This window comes from Saccopteryx leptura, chromosome 1 (assembly GCF_036850995.1).
Source record: "Saccopteryx leptura isolate mSacLep1 chromosome 1, mSacLep1_pri_phased_curated, whole genome shotgun sequence".
Lineage (NCBI taxonomy): Eukaryota > Metazoa > Chordata > Mammalia > Chiroptera > Emballonuridae > Saccopteryx > Saccopteryx leptura.
In genome coordinates this window covers 7,366,551-7,394,489 of record NC_089503.1, presented here as the reverse complement: position 1 = coordinate 7,394,489, position 27,939 = coordinate 7,366,551, and the positions used below count along the sequence as shown (strand labels likewise).

Below are 27,939 nucleotides of genomic sequence, written 5' to 3'. Positions count from 1 at the left end.
CCTTAGATTGTCAAAAAATTACAACAGCCAACAATAGCTGTTTGGTGGTGTGAAAGAATCAAAATCATAGCTTTTATTTTAATCAGATCAGCAGAAAAATACAATATTTTTTAGTGTGCCACAGAATTTTTTTTAATTTATTTTATTTTTTATTTTTTTACAGAGACAGAGAGAGAGTCAGAGTGAGGGATAGACAGGGACAGACAGGAACGGAGAGATGAGAAGCATCAATCATCAGTCCTTTCGTTGCGCATTGCGACACCTTAGTTGTTCATTGATTGCTTTCTCATATGTGCCTTGACTGCGGGCCTTCAGCAGACCGAGTAGCCCCTTGCTGGAGCCAGCGACCTTGGGTCCAAGCTGGTAAATTTTTGCTCAAACCAGATGAGCCCACGCTCAAGCTGGCGACCTCGGGGTCTCAAACCCAGGTCTTCCGCATCCCAGTCTGACGCTCTATCCACTGCGCCACCGCCTGGTCAGGCAGTGGGCCACAGAATTTTAATAATTAGTGGATGTGTGCCATGACATGACAAAGGTTGAAATTTGCCGCCTTAGAAGCTAGTCGTGCCCTTTCTTCAGAGGAGGACCCTGAGGCTCTGGGAGCATGAAGGACTTGTCAGAAGTCACCCAGTAAAGTGGCGGAGCTGGCATGACAGACACTCCCCTTGGCCAGTTCTAATTCTTCAGCCTCAGTCTGGCTTAAGAGCAGAAATCTGCGGTGGGCTGCTTGGGCTCAAAAGCCAGCATCCCCATTTACTGTTTACCAGCTGGGGGCCTTGGGCAGATCAGTCGTCCCCTGTCTCCTGTTCCCTCCTGTTAGGTGGAAATGTAGATTCCCACTCGTGCTGGCTGTGAGGTTAAACAGTGTCCAGCTCAGCAGGGCAACGTCCCTACTTAACTGCTATTAACATCCTACCAGGCTTCTAAGTGCTTTCCCTATTGAATCTGCACAGCACCCCGTTTTACAGACGAGGAAACCGAGGCAGCGAGAAGTTAACTTCTCCGAGGTTACAGTTAGTAAATGGTGGTGACAGTAGGAGCATACTCATAGCTGTTGGTATTTCAGACTGGATGGGCCTCCCGTGAACTGTCCCGACGATGGCACTTGTTGCTGGGGACTGCCACTGTCCTTTCCTTCACAGCCTTGGATGTGTCCTGGAGGGCAGGGCAAACATCGCGGAACGCAGGTGTGCTGGGGCCTGTCTTCTGCTCCCGCTGGTCTTGGGAAAAGGGCCTTGCCAGGTGCCCAGCCCCAGCGATCCCTCCCAGAGCGGGGGCGCTCCGCGGCCCCGGGCCGGGGCGGGGCCTCCGCGCTGGGAACCTGTAAAAGCAGCGCGGGCCGCGATGGCCAGGCACTGACGACCATGGCGCGTCCCAACCTCCCGCTGGCGCTGGGCCTGTCCCTGTTCGCGTTCTGCCTCCTGGTGCTGCCCTGCAATGCCTGGGCCCGGCGGGAGGAGCACCGGGTCGGAGAACGGAAGGACCTGTCGCTCAGCGACCCACAGGTGCAGAAGGCGGCGCAGGCGGCGGTGGCCAGCTACAACATGGGCAGCAACAGCCTCTACTACTTCCGAGACACGCGCATCCTCAAGGCGCAGAGCCAGGTGAGGCGGGCGGGCAGGAGGGAAGGACAGGGCCAGCCGGCCTGAGGCGAGTGAGACACGGCCACAGGTTAAGGGGGAGTCATAAGAGTGATTGGGGTATTTTAACACAGTGTTTATTTAAAAATCGAATTAATGCCAAAAATTCGCGATGAACAAAATATCTAAACTTCAAATAGGATCCAGCCCTGACCTTGCCTAACACTAGTCCCCCCCTGCCAGGTTGATTGGGGAGGGCGGGGATGGGGTGAGGATGTGGCCTTCAAGATGGTGAGCTCACTTCAGTCAGTCTCCTGCTGGCCCGGGCCGCTGCCTCTCCCCCCCCCCCCCCCCCGGAGTCCCTCCCCCGTCCCCCAGAACGGTCCTGTCCCAGCTCTGAATCCCAAAGCCTGTGCTGGATGTGAACAGGGGGAGTGAATGAAAGGCTGTGGAGAGAAGTGAGAGGTCTGGGTCAAGAGCAGTTTCCCAGCACCCCTGCCCTGCCCCTGCCCTTCGCCCTAGCTGGTGGCTGGCATTAAGTACTACCTGACTGTGGAGATGGGGAGTACGGCCTGCCGGAAGAGTGCCGCGGCCGGAGACCGCATGGACCTCACCACCTGCCCGCTGGCCGCGGGAACGCAGGAGGAGGTAACAAGCACACCACACGCACGCACACATGCCCCGCCCTGCCCCTCCCAGCACCCAAGGCCATCAGGCTGTCCAGCCTGAACAGCCAGACTGATGCCTGGCTGAACCTGTCTCTGCCTTCTGGATGACTCAGCCCCGGGTCAGGGTGGGGTGCAGAGACGAGACTGGGGCTTTCTCTGGACTGAGAGAGTTGGCTAGAAAGACCTGGCATCTAGTTGTGGCTATCTGCCTTGTCCCGTGGGCCAGGGCTGACTGTTGGGAGGAGGCAGGCCTGGGCCGAGGCTCATCCGTCTTCTCTCCCCACACTCTGTATGCAGAAGCTGCGCTGCGACTTTGAGATCCTAGTGGTTCCCTGGGAGCACACCTCCAGGCTTCTAAAGCACCACTGCATACCTGTGTAGTGGCCCCTGCAGTAGACCCCTGCCATTGTGGCAATGGGAAGGAGTGGGCCCATTGGTGGAGGGCACTTTGGCTCCATGGGCCATATCTGTTGCAATAAATTGCTAGTACTGCTTCTTGCATCTGTCACTTCTGAGAGCTTCACTCCTCACTCTGTCCCGTCCTCCACGCCCACTGCCGGCATTTCCCTACCCGGCTGAGCTGCCGTCCCAGCCCAGTGTTGAGGGGTATGGGGTTCAGCCCCTAATCTGGACTCCTCCAAATACCCCAGCATCACAGACGTAGAGGAAGAGAACTCCAGAATCTCAATATTTTCAGAGTTAAGGGGTGGGAGACAACGTTACAGGAGCGGGGTGGTGCCCGAGAGGAAAGGGCAGGGGTTGGTGAATACTCTGAGGAGCACCTGAGTGCCTCTCCCTCTCGCCCCCCGGGATGAATCGGGGTGGCATGGGGCAGGGGCATCAGCCAGCAGGGCCCCTGGACTCTGAGTCCCCAGCCTGTGAGGTTTCTCTGGCACATGTGGCCCAGAGATGGCCGAGCCCCTGCGGGCCAAGAGACCAGGAAGGCGAGGACAGTGACTCTCGAGAACACACTGTAGGCCGCATGCCCGAGGGACTCGGCAGTGCTTTGCCCTGGGCAGGATCCTGGGGGTGCGATCAAATCCGCTGCACAGAGGGCTGCGGGGCAGACATGACTTAAAGAAAACAGAGCTGCAACATGTTTTGCACACCTGAATTTGCACAGATCATACTGGGTGCACACACACATACAACTCCTTAACACACAAGACACACACATACCGAGACACCCAAAACACTCAGATGCTCCCAGACACCATACACATATCCAGAAAAACTCAAACACAACCTAGTAACCCAGAGAGGCAGAGATACGAAAGCACAGAAACACCCCCACTCAGAAACAACCTGGAGATGTTCACACAGATCCCCAAACACACAACACCAGAGACCCACACACTCCACCCAGAGCTGCCCGACACCCATACCTGCGACGGAGGGGACAGTGACTGGACACCTTGGGAACACTAGGTGGAAGCACCACCAGGCCCAGGCAGGCACAATACAGTGGCTGTGGACCCTGCATGTTGCTCCACCAGGCAAGGCCGGGTCCCCTGCCCAGTGCTGGGACCTCACGAGGAACAGTGCCCGCTCCCAGGCCCTGCCCTCTGCCTCAGAGCCCATCTACAGCAAGTGGGCTGTAGGAGGTAGAAAGTAGACATGACTTCCATATGGAAGACGGAGGAGCTGAGGGGCTGGTGCAGCAGAAACTCCCAGTCCTGTTTCCGCTCGAGTCTGTCAGGTGCGGGAGCTCAGACGTCCTGGGGCAGGTGTGGGGCTGGTGCTTGGGAGGGCTCCCATGTGTCACCAAGCGGGAGCTCCCAGCACGAGGCTGGCACCGGGTAGGCGGCAGGAAATAGTTGTTGAATGAATGTGTGAGGTGGTGGAGGGAGGCGAGGTCCGGCGGTATCTGCCAGGTGGCCTCTCCACCCCCACAATCTGTGCCCAAATCCCAGATGGCACTTCCTCTGCACATCCTTGAGCCTTGGGCCAGCCAGCGTGCTCGAGCAGACTGGGTGGGGGTGGTGGGTACTGCTTCTGTCCTGGGGTCTGGAGGCTTTGTCACTGTCATGGCCAACTCAGAGTTCCAGGGGTGGTTGGCAAGACTGTCTCACCCTTCAGCCCCCACTCCGGACACCCTCCAGCCTGTACTACATGACGGAATCATCCACCTACTAGAGGCAAGGTGGATGCTGTAGATAACGGAAGATCCCTCCTCTGGGTGGAGCCCCCAGGGCCAGGGCTAGGCTTGTGCCTGACTCAGGGCTAGGTCTCCAGCCCCCAGCCAGGCCCAGCACTTTGGGACCCCTGGGTTCATGATGTCCTTATAGTGGATGTGGAAGGAGCTGAGAGGCCTGAATTCCTGAGCTCTGAGCCCGTTTCCGGCGCCTACTGGTCCCCTATGCTCTGCCAACAGAAGGCTATTCCACCTGTTCTTTCTCTCTGGACTCTGGGCCAGAAGGCCTTCCTCCCCGAAGCAGGATGGCTGCCCACTCTGCCTCCAGCACTGAGCTTGGATCGTTTCCCAGAGCGCCCCCTGGCTGCTGCTGCACTGCTGGGCCAAGCTAGGATTCTGGGCCCTAGTAGGGCTGCAGGGGACCACAAACAGTGCCATTCATGTGCAACACTCAGGCACACACACCTGGGTGTGCACACTCCTGTGCGTACACACAAAGTTCTCCTGCCCCATGCCTCTATCCAGCCAGCGAGGACACGGAGCCAACTGGGGTTTTAAAACTCTGTTGTGGTCCAGCCCTGCTGGTCCCGACAATCATTCCAGCAGGTCTGAAGACATGCCCTGACCCACCCCAGTGGGCAGCTTGCCAGAGGCTGAAGTTTGTATCTGCTGTCCCTGTCCAAGGATCACTTCCCGAAGTCCTGTTCTCCAGCCTGCGGAGTGGCATGGGGGATGTGTTTAGCCACTGGCCTCTGCCTTCTCGAACATCCATAGGACTGTTATTCAGGGGCACTTCTGGGCACGGTCCCCTTGCCTGTCCTTCCAGCATCCTCCCTGCCCCGCCCCTCACATCTGGTCCTGCCTGGTTCACCTCAAACGCGGTGTCCACGATCTCATCAATGACAGACTTCTGGGAGCGGAACTCCTGTTGGTAATGCTCCACCCCAGCGGCCAGCTGCAGGAAATGGAACAGGTGCTCCTGCTGCCTGCGGGGAGGGGGCAGAGAGAGCCCTGGCCGACCTGCCCGGGTGGGCGTCTGGGCCCCCAGAGAATCAGGATACTTGCCTACCTGCCCCCCCTCCCATTCATATCACCCTAGACCTCCATTGCCAGCCACGGCCACTGCTTTTCTGACGGTGGCCTTTCATGGCAGATCTCCTCTCCTGTATATAAAAAAGCACCCCCCCCCCAGTCTGCCTGTACCACAGAGGGTATTAATTGTGTACCCTCCCAACCCTCCGTCCCTCCATCCGTCCACCATCTTCCTGCCCCTCCCGCAACCTCATACCTCTTCTTGCGTCCACTCACCAGCCACCCATCCATCTGCCCATCTGCCTAGCCATCCACTCACCATTGGTCAGCCCACCCACTCTTCCCTGGACCCCCACCTCACCCCTTCACCTGCTGTGCGGTCAGTCATCCCCTTAAACCCCGCCCTTCCACCCACCCTACCACCCATAACTGTTCATTAACTCCTTCACCGCCACCTGCCTTAACAATCCATCCATCAGATAACACCAAAATCAGTCTACACTTCAAGGTGCTCCGAGAACATAGAAACAAACAAGAAACAAGTCCCTGCTCTCAAGAAGCGCAGCCTGTGGCAGAGCCCGAAAAGCAAACCAAGTGTGTTTACCTTGTGACAAGTGTAAACACAGGGCACTGCGAGTCCCCCAGCCACCCCCGCCTCAGAGTGAGCATCAGAAAGGGCCTCTGCAGGAAGTACCATGCAGCGGAGTTTGAAAGACGTGAGGGTTTACCGGGTTCAGGCAGGGCTCCAGCTCCCTGTGCCAGACAGAGGGCTGTGTCCTGGGGGCTGGACAGGCCTCAGGGAAGGAGGTTACAGGGAATGGAGGTATGGAGGTGGAGACCCCCAGGAAAGGTCAAAGCAAGGCGCCTGGACCTTATCTTTAGGGAGGCAGGAGCCCTTGAAGGGTTTCAAAATCAGGGGCAGAGAGAAAAGCCAAAACCACTTTTAACGAAGACCACTCTCTAAAGAAATAGAAAGGAATAAATGACTTAAACAGGAAATAGCCCAGAGCACTCTGGGTGGAGGTGGACTCGTGGGGGAAGAATTTGGAGGCTGAGACACTCGCGGAAAGTATGGCAGAGGCAGCAAGGGCTCAGGTTAGGCTGATGGCCAGAGAGCTAGAACGTGGAGCATGCACAGGAGGGCCAGGAGGGAGGTGAACAGGATGGAAAGTCAGCTGTCCCGGCTGTCAGTTACCTGAGCCCGGCAGTGGCAGCTAGAAGAACATTCCAGGGAAAGAACAGCGTGGGCAAAGGCCCAGAGGCGGGGAAGTATGTGCTCTGCTTGGGGAACAGCGTGGGTGAGGCAAGCACGTGAGGGGTGGCAGTGGCTGCGGTGGCTGCGGTGACGCATGCGAGCCTGGTCACGCAGGGCCCCTGGGCCTTGGGCTCTGCTGGGGGGGGGTGAGGGGAGGCTGACGGGCGCCAGAGTCAGGCAGCCATGTCTGCCACTTTCAAGTTAGTTTGGATGAGGTGGGGGAAGCCCAGTTTTCAGAGAGGGCTCTCTGGGAGCCAGGCCTGAGTGCAGGGCAACAGGAGTCTGTGCCGAAGTCCCCCTGCCTGAGCACAGCCCTGAGCCCCTAGCTGTCCTGGCCCAGCTGACCTCTCAAGTCCTCAGAGATGGGGTACTGCCCACCAGCCTTGACCCAGGCTGTTCCCTGACCCACCCTTCTCATCCCTCCACTTAGCTGAAGTCTACCCACCCTCCATGGCCCAGCACAGTGCATTAGATGAGGGCACGTGCTAGTCTGTGTCCTCCTTGTGCCCCTGGAGTCCTCACAGGGTCTGGCCCAGAGTAAGCGTTAAAGATGCTTCTTCAGTAAGAAAATGAGAACTTGCTATTCCAGGACCTCCCTGCTGCCTCTGCCCTTGGCCCTTGGCCTCAGCGGGGCTCTCATGGCCCTTTACATACTATCTTGGTGGCACAAGATGACTCTCGGTGAGAAGAAGCCACTCATGTTCTCCACATCTGACCCACAGGCTCAACCTAAGCCTTGGTTCCCTACCCCCCTTCCACAGAGGTGGCCGATGTACCTTTCCCTGCCAGCCCACCTGTCAGGCCCCCAGAACTCTCCCCTTAGACCCAGGGCCTCCCTCCCTTCAGGTCTCCTTACTTCTCAGACATGGTTCCAAATTTTTTCTCCATGAGGGTCTTCTGTGTACTGTGTTCACTCATCACCCCTTCAGGCTCTAGGTGTAGAGAAAGGAGGGGGAGGTCAAGGACACTCCTGGGTCGAGAGGGAGTGGAAGAAATCCCATCCGCCATGAAGACAGTCGAATGGGGGCTGATAAGTTTTTGCCCAGAATGTCCTCAAGGAGATTGCTTGCTTCTCAAGGCACGGAATGGGTAGCAGTTTTATTTGTTTGACTCAGGCCTGGCCAGTCAGCACAACCTATCCTTTTTTTTTTTAATTCTCCTTTTTCTTTTTATTTATTCTTTTTTTTTTTTTTTGAGAGGAGAGAGAGAGGGAGAGAGAGAGAGAGAGAAGAGGGGAGGAGCTGGAAGCATCAACTCCCATATGTGCCTTGACCAGGCAAGCCCAGGGTTTCGAACCAGCGACCTCAGCATTTCCAGGTCGACACTTTATCCACTGCGCCACCACAGGTCAGGCCCAGCTATCCTTTTGACTAGAGTGATTGCTTCAGAAACAGGCAGGTGATCAATTGGAGCAAATGAACAGGCAGGTGATCAATTGGAGCAAAAGAAACTCGTTTCTGGAGTTTGTTGGAACCTAGGAGAAGAGGACCTCTGTACTGGGAATGCTAGAGATGGCTAAACTGTCCTGGTTTGAGAATGGAGTTGCAGGTGGCCATTTTCCTCCACAAGGGAGGAGCACCCTAAGCACCAAACCACCCAGCAGGCTACGGAGCAGAGAGATGGAAGGAGACCAGATCCTGACCATCGTTCAAGTCCCAGATCCAGCCATTCTTGAAAGCCCTGCACCCTCAGATTGCTAAGTAATTTGAACCAATCAGCCTTTCTTTCTTCCTTCCTTCCTCCCTCCCTCCCTCTTTCCTTTCCTTTCCTTTCCTTTCCTTTCCTTTCCTTTCCTTTCCTTTCCTTTCCTTTCCTTTCCTTTCCTTTCCTTTCCTTCCCCTTCCTTCCTTCCTTCCTTCCCTCCTTCCTTCCTTCCTTCCTTCCTTCCTTCCTTCCTTCCTTCCTTCCTTCCTTCCTTCCTTCCTTCCTTCCTTCTCTCTCTCTCTCTCTTTCTTTCTTTCTTTTTTTTTTTTGTATTTTTCTGAAGTGAGAAGCAGGGGAGTGGCAGACAGACTCCCGCATGCACCTGACCGGGATCCACCCGGCATGCCCACCAGGTGGTGATGCTCTGCCCCTCTGGGGCGTTGCTCCGCTGCAGCCAGAGCCATTCTAGCACCTGAGACGGAGGCCATGGAGCCATCTTCAGTGCCCGGGCCATCTTTGCTCCTATGGAGCCTTGGCTGCGGGAGGGGAAGAGAGAGATAGAAAGGAGAAGGGGAAGGGTGGAGAAGCAGATGGGCGCTTCTCCTGTGTGCCCTGACCAAGAATTGAACCCAGGACTTCCACATGCTGTGCCGATGCTCTACCACTGAGCCAACCAGCTAGGGCACAATTAATTTTTCTTTTTGCTAAGCTAGTTTTCACTGAGGGTCTGTCCCTAATGGAAAGGGCAGGTGTGCCTGACCAGGCAGTGGCGCAGTGGATAGAGTGTCAGACTGGGATGCGGAGGACCCAGGTTTGAGACCCTGAGGTCGCCAGCTTGAGTGTGGGCTCATCTGGTTTGAGCAAAGCTCACCAGCTTGGACCCAAGGTCGCTGGCTCGAGCAAGGGGTTACTCAGTCTGCTGTGGCCCCATGGTCAAGGCACATATGAGAAAGCAATCAATGAACAACTAAGGTGTCGCAACAAAAAACTATTGATTGATGCTTCTCATCTCTCCGTTCCTGTCTGTCTGTCCCTATCTATCCCTCTCTTTCTCTGAAAAAAAGAAAAGAAAAGAAAAAAAAAAAGAAAAGAGAGGGCAGGTGAAGGACCAACTGACCATGGGGATCCTTATTCTCTGGTGTTAATGATCCTAAGAGTGGGATTCTGGAGCTCAGACTCTAAAGTGCTGAAGATTTTTAAGCAGGAAGCAAAGCTATTGGTTTAAAACCAACTCACCCAGAAAGTCAGGTGTGTAAACATGAACATATATGGAAACTTCATTTCTGTAGACTCTCAATTCACTTTGAGTGACTCTGGACAAGTGAGCATCTGACCTTGAAAAAACCTTCAAAGAGAGCTGAGAGCATCCTATGTAGAGCCACTTCTATAAACTTATGAACAGAAACGAGTGTTTGGTAAATCGTAATTTGCCTAATTAGTTATTTTGCCAATGGTTCTTTGAAGAACTGGTTCTCACCCTGGCCGGGTGGCTTAGTTAGTTAGAGTGTCGTCCTGATATGCCAAGGTTGCAGGTTCGATCCCTGGTCAGGGCACATAGAAGAGTCAACCAATGAATGCATAAATAAATGGAACAACAAATAGATGTTTCTTTCTCTCTCTCCAAATCAATTAATCAATAAAGGAATTGACTCTCAGTTTAACTGGCTTTTGGAGGATTGTCTTGGTGTTCTTTGGACCAAAATTCTAAGCTGTGAAAGTTTTCCTGAGTCTCAGATTCTAAAACTCTACAACTGATCTTAAGATCCATGTGTGACTGTGGACGGAGGGGCGGGCTGCACCTGCTTACCTGCTTGTCTGAGCTCTGTCAGCGAGGCAGCCAGCAGCGTCTCATGGATCTGGGCAGCCCTCTGGGAAGAAGAGGCTTCGGTCCTGTCAGAGTCCCATGCCTACCCATCCCTGGAGCAGCCTCCGCCCTCCCTCCAGCCCTCCCTCACCCCCCTCCTCACGTTTCCCTGACTGGTCCACCTGCCCCACCTCCCTTGGTACCTCCTGCTTCACTTTCTCCAGGCCTTTGAGCAGCGCCATCTGGAAGTTATCCACCAGGACGGCAATCACCAGGCTGGAGGTGGGGGAACAGCGGGGCACTCTCAAGGAGGAGGCTGTAGGAGAGGCCAGCGCCCTTCTCTGGGTTCATCAGGGCATGGCTGGGGTGGAAGGGCTAGAAAGGGGTGGCCCCAGGGGCGGGAGGAGGGGGTGCAGCTCGGGAGCGGAGCAGGGCAGCGTCCTCACTTGAGGAAGATGAAGTACTGGATGATGATGTAAATCATGAGGATGGGGATGATGTACCAGGCGCCTGGGAGGGAGCAGGAGGGTGGGAGCCGCGTTCCTTGCTGGCCCTCAGCCCGCTGCTGACAGCCAGCACTGGAAACCCCACTTTGGAGATGGGTTACCCCGCCCTTAGGGCCTGCCCACCTGTCCAGCCTCCTGTCCTCAACCCAGCCTGGGACCTGCCCCACCCTGGGCCCGGCTGTCCATGTAGATGAGGGACCAGTCATCCAGAGTGAGCAAGGTGAAAAGGGTAAAGATGGTGGTAAAGAGGTTCTGGAAGCGCTTGGGGTCAGACTGGCGGAACAATGCCCGGAGCACCACAGAGAAGAGGACTGGCTGTTCAGGGCCAAACCGGGTTCACAGGGCCCACTTTACACCCCACCCTGGCCCTGGTCCACACCCCAACCCCCTCCACTGCAGAATGGCTCCCGCCCCTCCCCCACAGCACAGGATACAGAGGCAGGTAAACATGAGGACCAGGATGGCGGTGATGGAAGGCATGGAGCGCACCAGGGTCCCAGTCACTTTCTGGAGGCTGGTCAGGATGCTGTGGGCCGAGGTGAGAGGGAGGCTGAGTCAGGTGAGGGGGGCGGCCCAGCGCCAGAGCTGACGCTGCACTCAGGAGGTCCCTGACTGGCTAATGACTTGGAAGAACCCCAGTACCTCTCTGGAAAATGAAGAGAATGATCAAGTCGGAGGCTTATCAGAAGCCGCCTGGAGTCTGCAACCTTCTCCCCCTCCCCATCCCTGCAACAGGTCACAGTGTAACAACATTCCTTGGGAGTCCAGGCCTGTGTCCCCTTTTCCTTTGGAGTCCCCACACCAGGACAGCCGGCTGACCTGAGCCTCCGCAGGACTCGAACGGCCCTCAGGGCTCGCAGGCTCTTGAAGACCTTAAAGATCCGGAAGACGCTTTGGTTGTAGATGGAGCGCTTGGAGGAGCGGGAGCTGAGCTGCATGAGCACGAAGTCCAGGACAGCCATGACCATGATGAAGAAGTCTGAGGACACAGGGCCCCTGGGGATGACAGGCTGCAGCCCAGGTCCCTGCCCAGACCCCAAGCACACCAAGTGCCAACGCCCCTGCCCCTGTCCACTTCTGTCTTCAGCCTTCCCTCTGCAACTGAGTGGCTCCCAACACACACACACACACACACACACACACACACACACACACACACACCCCTCCGTCCCTACACACCCAACACACACCCCTCCGTCCCTACACACCCAACACACACACACACACACACACACACCCCTCCGTCCTACACACCCAACACACACACACACACACACACACACACACACACACACACACACACCCCTCCATCCCTACACACCCAGATCGTTCCAGGAGTCGGAAAAATAGCTGAAGCCTATAGCAATGATCTTGAGCACTGCTTCCACCATGTAGATACTGAGGAAAATGGAGTCAAAGGCCACGAAGTACCACTCTGCAGGACATGAGGGGCTTGCTCAGGGCTGTCCCAGCGATCCTGGCCCCTTTCTCCTCCTCCCCACAGGGACCTTACGCAAAACCGTTTAGGGAGAGCCTGGCTCTGCCCAAAGCGCTGTGTATCGTAACTGCTCTGTACCCGTTTTCTCATCTGTAAAATGGTGATAATAGCAGCCTGCCTGATAGAGTTGTCATGAGCACGAAAGGCTCATTTAACACAGTCAAATGCTTAAAATGGAGTCTGAACCCATGAGCATGCAAGAAACATCAGCTCTTCTTCCTTTTTTTCTTCCTTTTCCTTTCTGTTTTTCATCTTCTCTTCCTCCTCCTCTTGTTAGTTTATGTCCTTCCCTTCCCCCTGCTCCCCAGGGATTTAGAAGCCACCTTCTCAGGGTTTCCACTCTCACCCCTCCAGGGTCTCCTCAGAACCTCCTAGCCCTTCTAGCCCACCTGGTTTCTGGCACCTTTCCCTCACAAAGCAGCCTAGTTGGAGCAGATATGCCCCCTAGTGGCTGTAGCCACAAACAGCACATCCTCTAGTTTAGCAGGCCTTTGGGTCTCTGGCTGCCTGGCTGACCTCAGCTCTCTCTCTGAGCCTCATCTTTAATAATGGGCAATGTCATTTACTTCCCAGGGTGAGCATCAAATAAGCTAAGTTATACAAATCCCTTGGCACTGGGTCAGGCCAACAGGAGGTCTGAAACAATGCCAATAAGCCATCTCCACTTGAACGGGGCTCCCTGGCTCTTACCGCCCCGGATCTCGACTTCAGCAAAGGTTTGAGTCACAAGCATGATGGTATTGAGGCAGACGATAAGGAAGATGAAGACTTCAAAGACCAGGGACTCAGTCAGGTTCCTGAGCATTGTCCGGAAGCCATCCATGAGGTTGCTTAATTTTTCCCACAACGAACTAAAGGGGTTCACACTGTGCACCTTCTTGTGGGCCCGTGGGGATCTGCTGGCTAGAAGGGGGCCAGAAAGTCAAGTATGGGGAGGGATGGGGATCCAGCCCTCTTCTCAGGCTGGGTTGGGGGTTCATCTTCACACTTGCTTGGTTGCCTGCCATTCACTCACTAAGGTACCTCTATGTCAGTCCTGTATTAGTATTGGGGCCACAGGCCTGACCCCTGCTGTGGTAGATGCCAGCTTGTTTGGGATTTGGGGTCTGCTTAAATACACCTTGAGGGCTCCTGCTCCTACACCTTCATGCTTTTTCTTTCTTTTCTTTTTTTTCTTAAGTGAGAAGTGGGGAGGCAGAGAGACAGACTCCCACATGTGCCCCGACCAGGATCTACCTGGCAAGCCCACTACTGGGCTATGCTCTGCCGAATTGGGGCCACTGCTCTGTTGCTCGGCAACCAAGCTATTTTTAGCAATTGAGGTGAGCCCATTGAACCAACTTGCTCAAACAATTCAAGCCATGGCTTCAGGAGGAGGAGGAGAAGGAGGAGGAGGAGAGAGAGAGAGAGAGAGAGAAGGGGGGAGAGGGGGATGCGGGGGAGGAATGGAGAAGCACATGATCACTTCTCCTGTGTACCCTGACCAGGAATCAAACCTGGGACTTCCACATGCTGGACTGACACTCTACCATTGAGCCAGCTGGCCAGGGCTGCATGCTTTTCTTTATTCACATGGCAACTTATGTGTGGAGAACCTGACTTTCCACACCACCCCATCCTCTTACTAAACTCTCCTTCTCTCTTTAGGATTCTGCTGAAACATCTTCTCTTGGCTGCTTCTCTACCCTCATCCATTAGGCATTCACCCCTCTCTACTTGTTCATGGGACTGTTGCCATGTTTACTGAACTGGTAGAGGCCATGTTTGGGGGGGGGAGGGTTGTACATTAACAGCCAAGATCCTTCCCTGCCCTCAAACAAGGTCCTCACTTAGGCACTGCCCCCAGTCTCTGTCCTCAACAAGCTCAAAGTTTAGTGTGGGAAACATGGATGAATGGAATCCACTAATACTCTGACATGGAGAATAAGCCTCCATCACTGGGCGGTCTGTGGTTGGTTGGTGATGTGACCACCCCCAGCTGTGGAGCCCCTTGAGGGGTGGTCTTCCCTGTGCTGCCAGGGCCTCGGTAGGCCAGCGACCCATATTAGATAAGAGGAAATATTCGGGAGGTGAACATGTGAATGAATAAAGCAGTGACTGATGAGCAAACAACTGACAGCCAGGAGAGGTGCCTAATTCTAGAAATAGAAGATTGGATGACGAACAGTCCAGTGAGCAAACAGCCAACGAAACGCACCTGCAGGTGCAAGTCAAGCCTCACCATCGGCTTCCGCTCGAGGCTGGGGCAGGGCCTGAGTCAGGTCTGAAACCTGGGTGAGGCCGTGGGAATTGAGGGCGGACAAAGACTCACCTTTACGTTTCTGCAATTTCTCATCTTCAGTCAAGCTTTCTGAGATTTTGGTGGAGGACTCCTCAGGTTGAACTTTATTGGAGCTGGCAGCGACATGAACAGGAACCGCGCTGATGGACCGAGTCACCACTCTCTGTATGTGTTCCACACTAGGCTGGAGGGCTTCCCGAGCATGGGCTGAGGTGCCTCGGACTCGGCTGCGGGACCTGCGCGGGCTGAGGGCTCGGGAGCTAACACGTTGGCGCTCCCCATAGCGGTAGTCACTGTGCAGGTAATTCTGACGGTGTGCACTGCGGTGGTGCTCTCTGTGGCGGTGTTCGCTGTTGCGACCAGAGTGGCTGGAGTGGTGAGTTGTGGTACGGTCATAGGACACCCTAGGGGAATGGAAATAGGTCTCTCCCTGATTAGAAGACCTTCTATGATGGTGTGATTGAGGACGATAGCGGTTTCCCTGGTTGTCAGCGTCATCGTGATGGGACCCACCACGGTCATAGGCCTCAGCGTCCTGGTACGACTCTTGATGGTGGTATGGCTCACCTGCATGATCAAACCCACTATGCTGGGAGACTTCACTACGGCAGCGAGACCCACCGTGGTGCTAGGACTTGCTGTGGTGGTGGGGCTTACCTTGATGTCTCCTGCTACCATGGTAGTCCTTGTCATCAAAGAACTCTTCATCGTAGGTGGGGTGGGAGGAGACAGTGTCATGGGAAGAAGCCAGGGCAAGGGATGTGGACTGGAGGTGGGGGGAAGAATGGCGGGTGACAGCACTGTCAGGTAAATCTTTGGACTCACCATGGTGGTGAGATCCACCATGATGATGGGATGCACTGTGGTGATGGGACCTGTGAAGGCCGTTGACTTCATTATCGTTTGGCCTGTCATGTGGGGTTACTGAGCTGGCGTGAGAGAACTCATCCAAGTTACTAGTATCTGCCTTTTGAGCCTTCTTATCCATCGAAGATTGATCCTTGACTGCACTGGGAACGCTGGAACAAGGAGAGCTCAAGACAAATTCCTAAGCTGTGGCAGTGGGGCTTCCAGGGAAGCCTTTCTCTTCTCCCAGAACTCCCCCCTCTATGATGTCACCAACTGGCCCAGGGCTCGTTCTCAACTGCCTCCTACTGGCTATAGTTCAGAATCAAGGATCATAGTGTCTACCCCAGGGGTCCCCAAACTTTTTACACAGGGGGCCAGTTCACTGTCCCTCAGACTGTTGGAGGGCCGGACTATAAAAAAAACTATGAACAAATCCCTATGCACACTGCACATATCTTATTTTAAAGTAAAAAAACAAAACGGGAACAAATACAATATTTAAAATAAAGAACAAGTAAATGTAAATCAACAAACTGACCAGTATTTCAATGGGAACTATGGGCCTGCTTTTGGCTAATGAGATGGTCAATGTCCAGTTCCATATTTGTCACTGCTAGCCCTAACAAGTGATATGACGCACTTACGGAGCTGTGATGCATGCGTTCCGCATCACCGGAAGTAGTACTGTACGTAAGCAACGCCACATACAGTACTCCAGGAGCACAGGATGCATCCTCTCACTGACCACCAATGAAAGAGGTGGCCTTTCCGGAAGTGCGACGGGGGCCGGATAAATGGCCTCAGGGGGCTGCATGCGGCCCACAGGCTGTAGTTTGGGGACCCCTGGTCTAACCCCTTCATTGTAAACTGAAGTCAAGAAAAGAGAAGGGAATGGTTCAAATTGACCATCAGGTCAACTGCAAAGCTGGACGGAGGAGTTCAGTGTGACACCATAATCCCCAGCAAATTGCTTAGCCCTGTTGTTGAAAAGAACCAGTCCCTAGTCCTGCCTAGATACCAGTTGGTTCTGAGATTCAACCTGCCTGACTCCACCATAAGTAAGCATGTGAACTTGGGACATGCTTAATCTTCTTCTGCCTCATTTTCTTCCTTTAGAAAACGGAGATGATAACACCCACCTCAGGGATCAAAAAAAGCTTATACTGACAGCACAATGCATGTTAATTTGTATTATTATGCTCTCTTTGATCATTTACAGTGATGGAAACCCCCCTCTGTTGTTTTTTTTGTTTGTTTGTTTTTTACAGAGACAGAGAGAGAGTCAGATAGGGACAGACAGACAGGAACAAAGAGATGAGAAGCATCAATCATTAGTTTTTCGTTGCACATTGTGACACCTTAGTTGTTCATTGATTGCTCTCTCATATGTGCCTTAACCGCAGGCCTTCAGCAGACCGAGTAACCCCTTGCTCAAGCCAGCGACCTTAGGCTCAAGCTGGTGAGCTTTTGCTCAAACCAGATGAGCCCACGCTCAAGCTGACAACCTCGGAGTCTCGAACCTGGGTCCTTGGCATCCCAGTCCAACGCTCCATCCACTGCGCCACCGCCTGGTCAGGCCCCCTTTGTATTTTTTGTTGCGACACCTTAGTTGTTCATTGATTGCTTTCTCATATGTGCCTTGACCGTGGGGCTACAGCAGACCGAGAAACCCCTTGCTCAAGCCAGTGACCTTGGGTCCAACCTGGTGAGCTTTGCTCAAACCAGATGAACCCGCGCTCAAGCTGGTGACCTCAGGGTTTCGAACCTGGGTCCTCTGCATCCTAGTCCGATGCTCTATCCACTGCGCCACCACTTGGTCAGGTCCCCTTTGTATTTTTATTAAAATAAAACTATCAGCCATTATTTATTGAGAACCTACTTTATGAACTTTTAATTTAATCCTTGCAATAACTCCATATGGTGAATATTATTATCCCCATTTTGCAGAATATGGTACTGTGGCTCAGAGAGTATAAGTGAGTTGCTCAGGGAATAAGAACTTAAACCGAGCACTAATGTCTGTCTGCCACCTTATCCCGAATGCAGACCTTTTCTTTTTTTTAAATTTATTTATTCATTTTAGAGCAGAGAGAGAGAGAGAGAGAGAGAAGGGGGAGGAGCAGGAAGCATCAACTCCCATATGTGCCTTGACCAGGCAAGCCCAGGGTTTATGAACCGCAACCTCAGCATTCCAGGTCGATGCTTGATCCACTGCGCCACCAAAGGTCAGGCTGTCTCCCTGCTGAAATCTACTGCAAAGCTTTTCCTGCACACTGAATTCATTTGTGCCAGCGCAGATCTTCTGGAAGCTTCTAGGTCACGCCTTTGATTATGGCTCCTCCTTGCATGCTTGGTTCCGGCCATGCCCACAGTGGCACTGGGTACCAGGTGCCCAGTGATAAAGGAGACATGGCCCTCACCCTCAAACTGCTCAGTGTCTGTTGCCAGCAGCAGGTAAGACTTAGTGGTAGGGCTGCTGGTTGTTCCACAAATCCAATTTTTCTCTTCTTCCTGGGCACGTGGCCTCCAGACTAGAGATTACATTTCCCAGTGTGCTTTGCATCTAGGTGTGGCCAAAGGGTAAGAGCTGAGGCAATGTGAGAACTACTGGTTCTTGGATTTAAAGTACTGGGCATGTGAACCTCTGTTTTCCCCCTTCCTGTGGGCTAGAGCGTGGATAAAACAAGCGGACAGGATCAATACTCTAGGGCAGGGCTTTCAACTAGTTTTCTATGGGAACCACAGAATTGGCCTTAAGACGTTTCTAGGCCATGGATTCTACACAGTGATTGAGGGGGGAAAAAAGTTGTTCTTAGAGTTTAAAGTGAAAGAGAGTTTATTAGTAAAGCAGTGAGACAGAGAGTGGACTACTCCATAGACAGAGCAGCCTCTTTTTTGTGATATTTACTAATTTTACTGAAGCCCATTTAATTAAAGGCCAAAGCATTCAATAAAGGGGAGGAATATTCAAGATTTTAAAAAACATTATTATTTTTTGCCTGGCCTGTGGTGGCACAGTGGATAAACCCTCAACCTGGAATGCTGAGATCATTGGTTTGAAGCCCTCGGCTCGCCCCTTCAAAGCCCAGGCACATACAACAAGCAATCAGTGAACAACTAAAGTGAAGCAACTATGAGTTGATGCTTCTCACCCCCCTACCTCTCTTTCTCCTTTCTCTGTAAAAATGAATAAATAAACCTTTTTTTTTTTTTTTTTTAAGTGGGAGTAGGGGAGATAGTGAGGCAGACTCCTGCATGCACTCTGACCAGGATCCACCTGGCAACCCAGTCTGGGGCCAATGCTCAAGTCTGAGCTTTTTTTTTCTTTTTTTTTTTTTTGTATTTTTCTGAAGCTGGAAACGGGGAGAGACAGTCAGACAGACTCCCGCATGCGCCTGACCGGGATCCACCTGGCACGCCCACCAGGGGCAACGCTCTGCCCACCAGGGGGCGATGCTCTGCCCCTCCGGGGCGTTGCTCTGCCGCGACCAGAGCCACTCTAGTGCCTGGGGCAGAGGCCTAGGAGCCATCCCCAGCGCCCGGGCCATCTTTGCTCCAATGGAGCCTTGGCTGCGGGAGGGGAAGAGAGAGACAGAGAGGAAGGGGGGGGGGTTGGAGAAGCAGATGGGCGCTTCTCCTGTGTGCCCTGGCCGGGAATCGAACCCGGGTCCCCCGCACACCAAGCCGACGCTCTACCGCTGAGCCAACCGGCCAGGGCCCAAGTCTGAGCTATTTTTAGTGCCTGAGGCTGAAGCGCTTAGACCCTCAGAACTATCCTCAGTTCCCAGGGCCACGCTGAAACCAATCAAGCCACTGGCTGTGGAAATGGGAGAGAAGGAGGTTAGGGGTGAGAAGCAGGTGGTTGCTTCTCCTGTGTGCCCTGACTGGAATTGAACCCGGGATATCCATATGGCTGCTAGACGATGCTCTATTCACTGAGCAACTTCCCAGGGCTCTTTCTCAGTTTTCAATGTGAGATCAGGAAGTCTGTGAACACGTACCACTGATGGTACTAGCCTCAACCTCCTGCTGAATCACCCCAACCCATGCACTGATGTATAACAAACAAATTCTAGTGTGATAGGAAATCAGGAAAATTTTCTCTAAAGACATAATTTTTACATGCTGTAACTCAGCTGCCTCCCACTTTGCTGTTGAAGTAAACACTATAAAATGTGAATTGTTCAGGTTAGAAGTGAATTTCAGCATGATCGTGTACTTTTTGCAAGTGTTTTGTTTAGTATTTATTATGCCCTTCTATTGTATATCTTATTAACATTTGTGTTTTACAAATGTGTCTAATGGTTCAATGTGGTGATTTTTTACTATGTGGTGTAAAATGAAAGCGGAGGAATTTAGGATCGGCAGGCTTAATGATGAAGAATTTCAATTTACAGATGTAGGCAGCAAGGGCTTCCACAAAATTGAAGAGAACTACAGGCCCTGGCCAGTGGCTAAGTGGATAGAGCATCAGCCCAGCATATGGACATCCTGGGTTTGATTCCCAGTCAGGACACACAGGAGATCTGACCATTTGCTTCTCCCCCCTCTCTCTCTCCCTTTTCTCCCTCTTCTCCCATAACCAGTGGCTTGATTGGTTTGAGCATGGCCCCAGGTGCTGAGGATAGCTCCTTTGGAGCATATCAGCCTCAGGTGCTAAAAGTAGCTCAGTACTCCAGCCTTGGTTCCTGATGGGGTTGCTGGGTGAATCCCAGTCAGGGTGCATACAGGAGTCTGCCTTACTACCTCCCCTCCTTTCACCTAGAAGAATGAAAAAAAGAAAGAAAGAAAAGAAAAAAAAAGGAAAGAAAAGAAAAGAAGGAAGAAGGAAGAAGAAAGAAGGAAGAGAGAGAGGAAGGGAGGAAGGATGAAAATACCTAAATTTGGCATTTGCTCTGGTTTTTGAAACTGAAAATATCTTTTAATATAAGAAACTTGTTTTCTCTTAAACTACCTATGACAGTGGTCCCCAACCTTTTTTGGGCCACGGACTGGTTTAATGTCAAAATATTTTCACAAACCGGCCTTAGGGTGGGATGGATAAATGTATCACATGACCAAGACAAGCGTCAAGAGTGAGTCTTAGGCCCTGGCTGGTTGGCTCAGTGGTGGAACGTTGGCCTGGCGTGCGGGAGTCCTGGGTTCGATTCCTGGCCAGGGCACACAGGAGAAGCGTCCATCTGCTTCTCCACCCCTCCCCCTCTCCTTCCTCTCTGTCTCTCTCTTCCCCTCCTGCAGCCAGGGCTCCATTGGAGCAGAGATGGCCCGGGCACTGAGGATGGCTCTGTGGCCTTTCCCTCAGGCGCTAGAATGGCTCTGGTTGCAACAGAGCAATTTCCCAGATGGGTGGAACATCGCCCCCTGGTGGGCATGCAGGGTGGATCCCGGTCGGACGCATGCGGGAGTCTGTCTGACTGCCTCCCCGTTTCCAACTTCAGAAAAATACAAAAAAAAAAAAAAAAAAAAGAGTGAGTCTTAGACAGATGTAACAGAGGGAATCTGGTCACTTTTTAAAAATAAAACATCGTTCAGACTTAAATATAAATAAAACGGAAATAATGTAAGTTATTTATTCTTTCTCTGTGGACCGGTACCAAATGGCCCACGAACCAGTACTGGTCCTCGGCCCGGGGGTGGGGGACCACTGACCTATGACTTAGAGCAATTTGGTAAATTATACCTTTGTAAGCAATTTTTAAACATTTATATTTTTCTTCCTACCTTATCCCTCTAGAAGTTTGGAGACTCTGAATGAGTATTATTATTCTCATGGCAATATGGTTGTTTGCAGAAATTTGATAGAAATGTTATTTTTATAACAGGATACAATTGGAATTGGTTTATTACCAAGACTTTGACTAGAATGTCATTTTTTGTTTGTTTTTTTAGCAAGAGAGAAAAACAGAGACAGAGAGAAGGGACAGACAGATAGGAGAGAGATGAGAAGCATCAGCTCATAGTTGCAAGTTGCACCACTTTAGTTGTTCGTTGATTGCTTTCTCACATGTGCTTGACCAGGGACGGGGGGCTCCAGCTGAGCCAGTGACCCCTTGCTCAAGCCAGCAACCTTGGGCTCAAGCCAGTGACCTTTGGGTCATGTCTATGATCCCACACTCAAGCCGGAAACCCTGTGCTCAAGCCGGAGACCCTGTGTTCAAGATGGTGACCCCAGGGTTTTGAACCTGGGTCCTCAGTGTCCCTGGTCAATGCTCTATCCACTGCACCACCACCTGGTCAGGCTCGAATGTTATGTTTGAGAAAGATATGTATAGACTCTGGATGTCACCAGAAAGCTTTAAGGAATTAAGATTGACTTTGGAAGTTGATAAAAGCCCCTTGGAATAATGGCCCAGAACCTGAATTACGTGGTTCACAACAGTCTTTCCAGGTAAGGAATGAAGGTTGCTTTCTTGCAAACCTCATTCCTTGAGGCAAAGAAGAACCTCAAGACATTTTGAGGAACCTCAAGAACCCGAGAAATTCAGTCAAATCGATAGGCACTGCAGGCAAATACTGTTGGAAAGTATATGGCTTGGCTTCTTATCCCTGCGAGGCTAATTCACGTTCAATCTGGAGATTCCTTATGAAATTCCAGCAAAGCATGAGCCTATATGATCAATTACTATTCTTGCTGTAGTTATGCAAATAATGGGCCAAATTTATTGAAACCAGATTTATATAATAAGTTAATCTTAACTTGGCTAACTTTGATAAAATGAGGGTCATTTGAGAAAGAAAAATTGTGCCTTGGCTGGATAGCTCAGTTGGTTAGAGCATCGTCCCAAAGCATAGAGGTTGCTGGTTTGATCTCTGGTCAGGGCACATACAGGAGCAGATTGATGTTCCTGTCTCTCTTTCTCTCTCCCTTCCTCTCTCACTAAAGTCAATAAATAAAAGTAAAAAAGAAGTTATAAATAAAAATTGTTTCAATAGAAACCACAATGCCCAATTGTAGATATTAGATTCTAATCAGTTGTCTTTAAAATCTTATATTTCACCTGTGACCCGGACTGGATCCTGAATATTTCTAATGAAAGTGTTTGGCTGCAGCCCTCTGAACTAAATGCTTCATTTTTCTCTCTTTTCCTTTGTCATTATTGAAAACTAAAACTTTTTTTTTCTGAGTCTTGCAGTTGTAAATCCCAGCTAGATGACATAATATAAACTTTAGAGAAGTCATCACAATAGCTTATGGTTAGATGGTTCCGGAAACTGATATGGGGGTCCTCAGGTTACAATAGTCTCAACATACAATGTTTTGAGTTTACCATGCTCACTCCCATAAAAACTTTAAAAAATTGAGAAGTGTGTGCTTGGGCTTACACCGTTAGTGTTGTACTTATGGACCACGTGGGCGAACCATATAGTTTGTTTGCCTGCCATGGAAGAATACACGGTAATGCGGCTATGAGTGAAGGAGTTGGCGACCCCCAGTATGCTTACCTACCCCATTTTGGACTGTTAAAAGTGCAAGTGTTCCATTTGCATTAGGCTAGGCTAGGGTGTGTTTGGATTTACACCAAAATTCGGATTAGTCACTGTCTAGGAACAAAACTATTTCGTAACCTGAGGACCCCCTGTACTGTGTAAGCCACACAGAGGGCTCGCCTGAGCTGGTGTCAGGACGTTCATCAGGGACAGTTGGATTGTGGGCCAGGGGAACCTGTCAGATTGTCACTGCTTGCATTTATTTTAGCAAAAATGAAGATCTAAGTCTTTCATCTGGAAGTCTTCTTGACTGGCAGTCTTAAAGACTCTGCTGTGGTTCCTGCTTATAAATTGAATGCTGAGATGCCCCCTCTAAGTCTCAGGGACCATCTCGGAATCAGCGGGCATGTGAGATTGTAGGCACGATGGGCGGACAAGATTAGTTTAGAACCGTGATGGTGAATCTATGACATGTGTGTCAGCACTGACACACGTAGCCATTTTCGATGACACACGGCCACATGCGGCTACATACCAGAGAAGTATGGGGCCACTTGCTGAGAAAGACATTTCATTCTTGGCTCCTGCATGGCCAGCTACAGTAGCCGAGGATAAAACATTTGCTGTAGTGTAGACACTCTGTGCCAGAGGTCTGTAAGCCAAAACAACAGAACTCCGGCACAGAGCGTCTAGTTCTGGGACTTCCAGTTAGGCCATTAGGGGATCTTTGACCTCACTTCCGGCCGGAGGAGCAGGGAGCAGCGGAATGCCGCGGGGGCGCATCTCTGCGGGCCCTGTGATCGCCATTACCAGCAATCACATAACCACAGCAACCATCATCCAATCTACTGTTCTGGGGTGTCGTGGATTTCTAATTTACCATCATTACTGAGATAAGTGAGGGGGGAGGCTGGGAGAGGCGAGGGCCTGTGCTATGGGTGCCATTTCCCGCCATTAGAAATAGCGGCAGCCATCTTAATTTACATAAGATGCAACTTGCAGAATTTCAAGACAGCATCTGGGCTCAGGTGTTTGTCGACTTGAGGTCAAGCTTGAGAATCTGGAAAGGTGCCGCTTGGAGAATCAAGAGGAGTGCCACTATGAACAGGAAATTTGGAGTGCCTGGAACTGATTACCAGACAATTTTAGCACCCTGAAAAATATAGCAATGGCTTTACTCACAATTTTTCCTTCTACGTACTTTTTTTCCCCCCTCTACGTACTTTTGTGAGACCTTATTCTCAGCGTTAAATAATATCAAAACCAACAAAAGAAACAGATTGACAGATGAAGTTAGTAGCGCTTGCTTGGGCTTGAAGTGTACAAAATACCAACCTTCAATTGAAGATTTAGCCAATGAAATTTAGCAACAAAAAAGTCACTAATAGGCAGGTTAGTTAAAGAATTTCCCCTCCCCCTCACTTATCTTAGTTCACGGCACCCCACACAAGTTAAATAATATCAAGACCAACAAAAGAAACCGACTGACAGATGAACAAAGAAGTCACTAAGCAGGTAAGTTAAATAATTAGTTTTTGGTTTATTAAATACAGTTATATATTACAATTATACATTTTTGTTATTTAAACTATAAATATCGTGGAATTATGGGTTTTTTCTCGCAGTGACACACTACCCGAGTTATGCTCGTTTTTTTTGGCGAATTTTGAAACACCAAGCTCAAAAGATTGCCCATCACTGGCTTAGAAGTTAATCTTCCCTCTTGACTGAACCTGTGCTCAGCTGCCCGATATTCCTCAAGACTGAGGAATGATCAAAACAACAGGGGGAATTATAATTGTACAGAAACCTTATTTCTTTAATCTGGCTTTTTATTTTGATTTCTTTTCTACTGACTTAAACTGGTCTCCGTGCCCTGACTTGCCCACCTTCCTCTCCCCTGCTTAATCATGAAGCCCTTAGGACAATGAGCTTCAGGTCAGCATCCAGTAATCTTACAGACAAGGTCCTGGGGCTGTTGGCTATTGAGACAGTTTTTTTATTTTTATTTATTTTTATTTTTCTGAAGTTAGAAGCGGGGAGGCAGTCAGACTCCTGCATATGCCGGACCAGGATCCATGTGGCATGTCCACCAGGGGGTGATGCTCTGCCTATCTAGAGCGTTGCTCCATTGCAGCTGGAGCCATTCTAGCGCCTGAGGCAGAGGCCATGGAGCCTTCCTTAGCGCCGGCCCAACTTTGCTCCAATGGAGCCTTGGCTACAGGAGAGGAGGAGAGAGATAGAAAGGAGAGGGGGAAGGGTGGAGAAGCAGATGGGTACTTCTCCGATGTGCCCTGACTGGGAATTGAACCCAGGACTTCCACACGCTGAGCCAACACTCTACTACTGAGTCAACCAGCCAGGGTGAGACAGAATTTTTAAATCAAACTAAACATACTATCCTGGCCCCAATTGTGTTTTAGTTTCAAACCCAGGAAAGCAGAAGGATCCCACAGAACAAATCCTTGTAAAATTGGACAGAACAACTCCATGGCTGACATCAGGACCAGATGCAATGATCAATTACCCCCTACCCAAGCACCAACCAATCAGTAGCGACCACAACCCTAACTCTATTAGTCACTATGCTTAGTGATTTTTCCCCCTATATAATCCATCCTTTGGAAGCCATCAGGGGCTAGGTCTTTGAGCATGACCTGTGACTCCAGGCTTTGCACCATCTCCTTGATAAATCCTCTCTTTCTTAGCAAAATAAACAACCCCCCCCAAAAAACAACAACAACAAAAACCGCAGGTGTAAAAACCTGGACAAAGAGCATAGAACGCTCCTATCACAAACAGAAATCTAGTGGTTTTGCTCTTCCCACGGGTCCATTGAGAAAGCACCAATTCACGTGGGGAGAGAGGCTGACTGAATCTACAGGACGGGTCATCTTATCTAGTGAGGACTCCTCCACTGATTGCCTCCCAGGGGCATTTACAATGAACATGAATATCTTCGCATTCTGTGAGCATTTTAAGAAGCTGTCTGCAGACCTCTGTATTAGACCATCATGTCATCAAGTTCCCAGGTGTGTTCTTTCCCAGTCTCTGCAAATGGCCAGCCCATCAGATATTGCTCTGAGTTCATGTCAATTGGCACCATAGGCTTTCCTTCGTCTGCACCACGTGGATAGCACGTGTACTGCCCACCAAGAGGATTACCCTTTCCTTCACCACCATGTTTCAGGGCCCCCTGGAACAGGGCTGTATGCAGCAGCTGTCCACTCTGGCTGGCACTGACTTACTGTGCAAAGCCTTCCGTAAATCAGACCTGTTCTTTTTCCTCTCCCCTTTGAAGGTGCTGACTGTACACTAAGAGAGAGGAGGTGAAGCAGGAGAAACAAGTAGCATGGGACTGTGAAGCACCGGCTTAGCCAGTTCATTTGTGCCTTATGAATCTGCTTGGGCACAGCACTGTATACATCACTCCAGTTTCTAGTGGGATGCCACTGTGTGAATCCAATTTAATCCTTCTGTAGCTCAGATGGCACCTAGTTCGTGAAGAACATTTGGGTACAGTCATCACTTGATGTTCCAGAAATCAGGCATTCAGTTCCAAGGTGCAGTAGAAAACTAGAAGCTGCTTTCTAAAATGTAGAAGAATCATTGGCAGAGACTAGCATGGCTGTAGCTGTGATACTCCTATTGGGACTTGCCAGAGGCACCACATGGCGTCTTTGGCTGACACCTAAGTCAGGCACGTGGATCTACCAGGCGTAATGCCCAAGCAGTGGGGCAGCTTGTATCATAGCCTGGACTTTCTTTCTCTCTCTCTTTCTTTCTTTCCTTCTTTCTTTCTTTCTTTCTTTCTTTCTTTCTTTCTTTCTTTCTTTTTTTTTTTGTGTGTGTGAGAGAGAGAGGCAGGGTGAGAGAGAGGCAGAGTGAGAGAGACAGAGACACAGGAACATCGAGCTGTTCCTGTATGTGCCTGACTGGGAATCAAACCGGTGACCTCTGCGCATTGGGACGACGCTCCAACCAACCGAACTATCTAGCCAGGCATTTATTTATGTATGTATGTATGTATGTATGTATGTATGTATGTATTTGATTTTTAGAGAGACAGCTCACTTGTTGTTCCACTCAGTTGTGCATTCATCGGTTGCTTCCCATGTGTGCCCTGACCAGGGATCAAACCTGCAACCTTGTCGTTTTGGGATGATACTCTGATTGAACTAACCAGCCAGGGCCTAACTTTTACTTTTTTTTTTTTTTTTTTTTTTTTTGTATTTTTCTGAAGCTGGAAACGGGGAGAGACAGTCAGACTGACTCCCGCATGCGCCCGACCGGGATCCACCCGGCACGCCCACCAGGGGCAACGCTCTGCCCCTCCGGGGCGTCGCTCTGCCGCGACCAGAGCCACTCTAGCGCCTGGGGCAGAGGCCAAGGAGCCATCCCCAGCGCCCAGGCCATCTTTGCTCCAATGGAGCCTTGGCTGCGGGAGGGGAAGAGAGAGACAGAGAGGAAGGAGGGGGAGTGGAGAAGCAAATGGGCACTTCTCCTATGTGCCCTGGCCGGGAATCGAACCCGGGTCCCCCGCACGCCAGGCCGACGCTCTACCGCTGAGCCAACCGGCCAGGGCCCTAACTTTTACTTTTTAATTTTTCCATTTACTAGAGCAGGGTGGAGAGAGAGCGAGAGAGAGGAGTATCAACTCATTGTTCCACTTAGTTGTTCTATTTAGTTGTGCACTCATTGGTCGCTTCTCGTATGTGCCCTGACTCAGATCAAACCCACAACTTCAGTGTACCAGATGATGTTCTATTTATTGCGTCACCTGGCCAGGCCCCATAGCCTGGAATTTTGAATAGCCTTTTTTAGATCTAGACCTAACATTGTCAGATTTACAGGTTATTCAGAAAGTGAGTCAAAGCACCTTGTCCAAGGGTAATATGTATTGACTCCAAGATCCAAAAGACATGCCATACATTGCTCCTCTTCCTTTATGGTGTATGACGTAGGGGACAGTGACTTGTCTCTCACATTAGAAGATATCTGATGTTCCCCAGGCCTCTAGCCTGCTGGAAACTTCTCTGATGTGAAAGGCCCTTGAAGTTCCACAAGGTTCATCTCTGACTCTCAGATACACATGTGTCTAAGGCACCTAAGACGCTTGCTTTTTCCTGTTCAGAGTCCAGTTTGCATAATGGCATCAATTAAATGTGTCAGCATAGTGTTCTCTGTGTTTTCAAGACTATTTTGGTCCCTCTGGACCTTGCAGTTTGCAGAAGAATGGCAAAACCCAGGGGTAAAGGTA

The 27,939-nt window shown here is 51.0% G+C and overlaps 2 protein-coding genes across 2 annotated transcripts; one reads left to right on the top strand and one right to left on the bottom strand.

Moving 5' to 3' along the window:
* Positions 1-1,170: 1,170 nt before the first annotated feature.
* Positions 1,171-2,749, top strand: CST6 (cystatin E/M). The gene is made up of 3 exons (XM_066358295.1): positions 1,171-1,604; positions 2,103-2,228; positions 2,546-2,749. The coding sequence occupies exons 1-3, from the start codon at positions 1,365-1,367 to the stop codon at positions 2,627-2,629; spliced, it is 450 nt and encodes a 149-aa protein (XP_066214392.1). The 5' UTR covers positions 1,171-1,364; the 3' UTR covers positions 2,630-2,749.
* Positions 2,750-5,068: 2,319 nt separating this feature from the next.
* Positions 5,069-15,299, bottom strand: CATSPER1 (cation channel sperm associated 1). The gene is made up of 14 exons (XM_066360001.1): positions 15,228-15,299; positions 15,060-15,168; positions 14,433-14,969; positions 12,812-13,024; positions 11,945-12,058; positions 11,443-11,602; positions 11,058-11,149; positions 10,791-10,934; positions 10,564-10,627; positions 10,321-10,393; positions 10,121-10,181; positions 7,526-7,601; positions 5,254-5,368; positions 5,069-5,095 (listed from the first exon to the last, which is right to left on the bottom strand). The coding sequence occupies exons 1-14, from the start codon at positions 15,297-15,299 to the stop codon at positions 5,069-5,071; spliced, it is 1,857 nt and encodes a 618-aa protein (XP_066216098.1).
* Between the last annotated feature and the right edge of the window lie 12,640 nt (positions 15,300-27,939).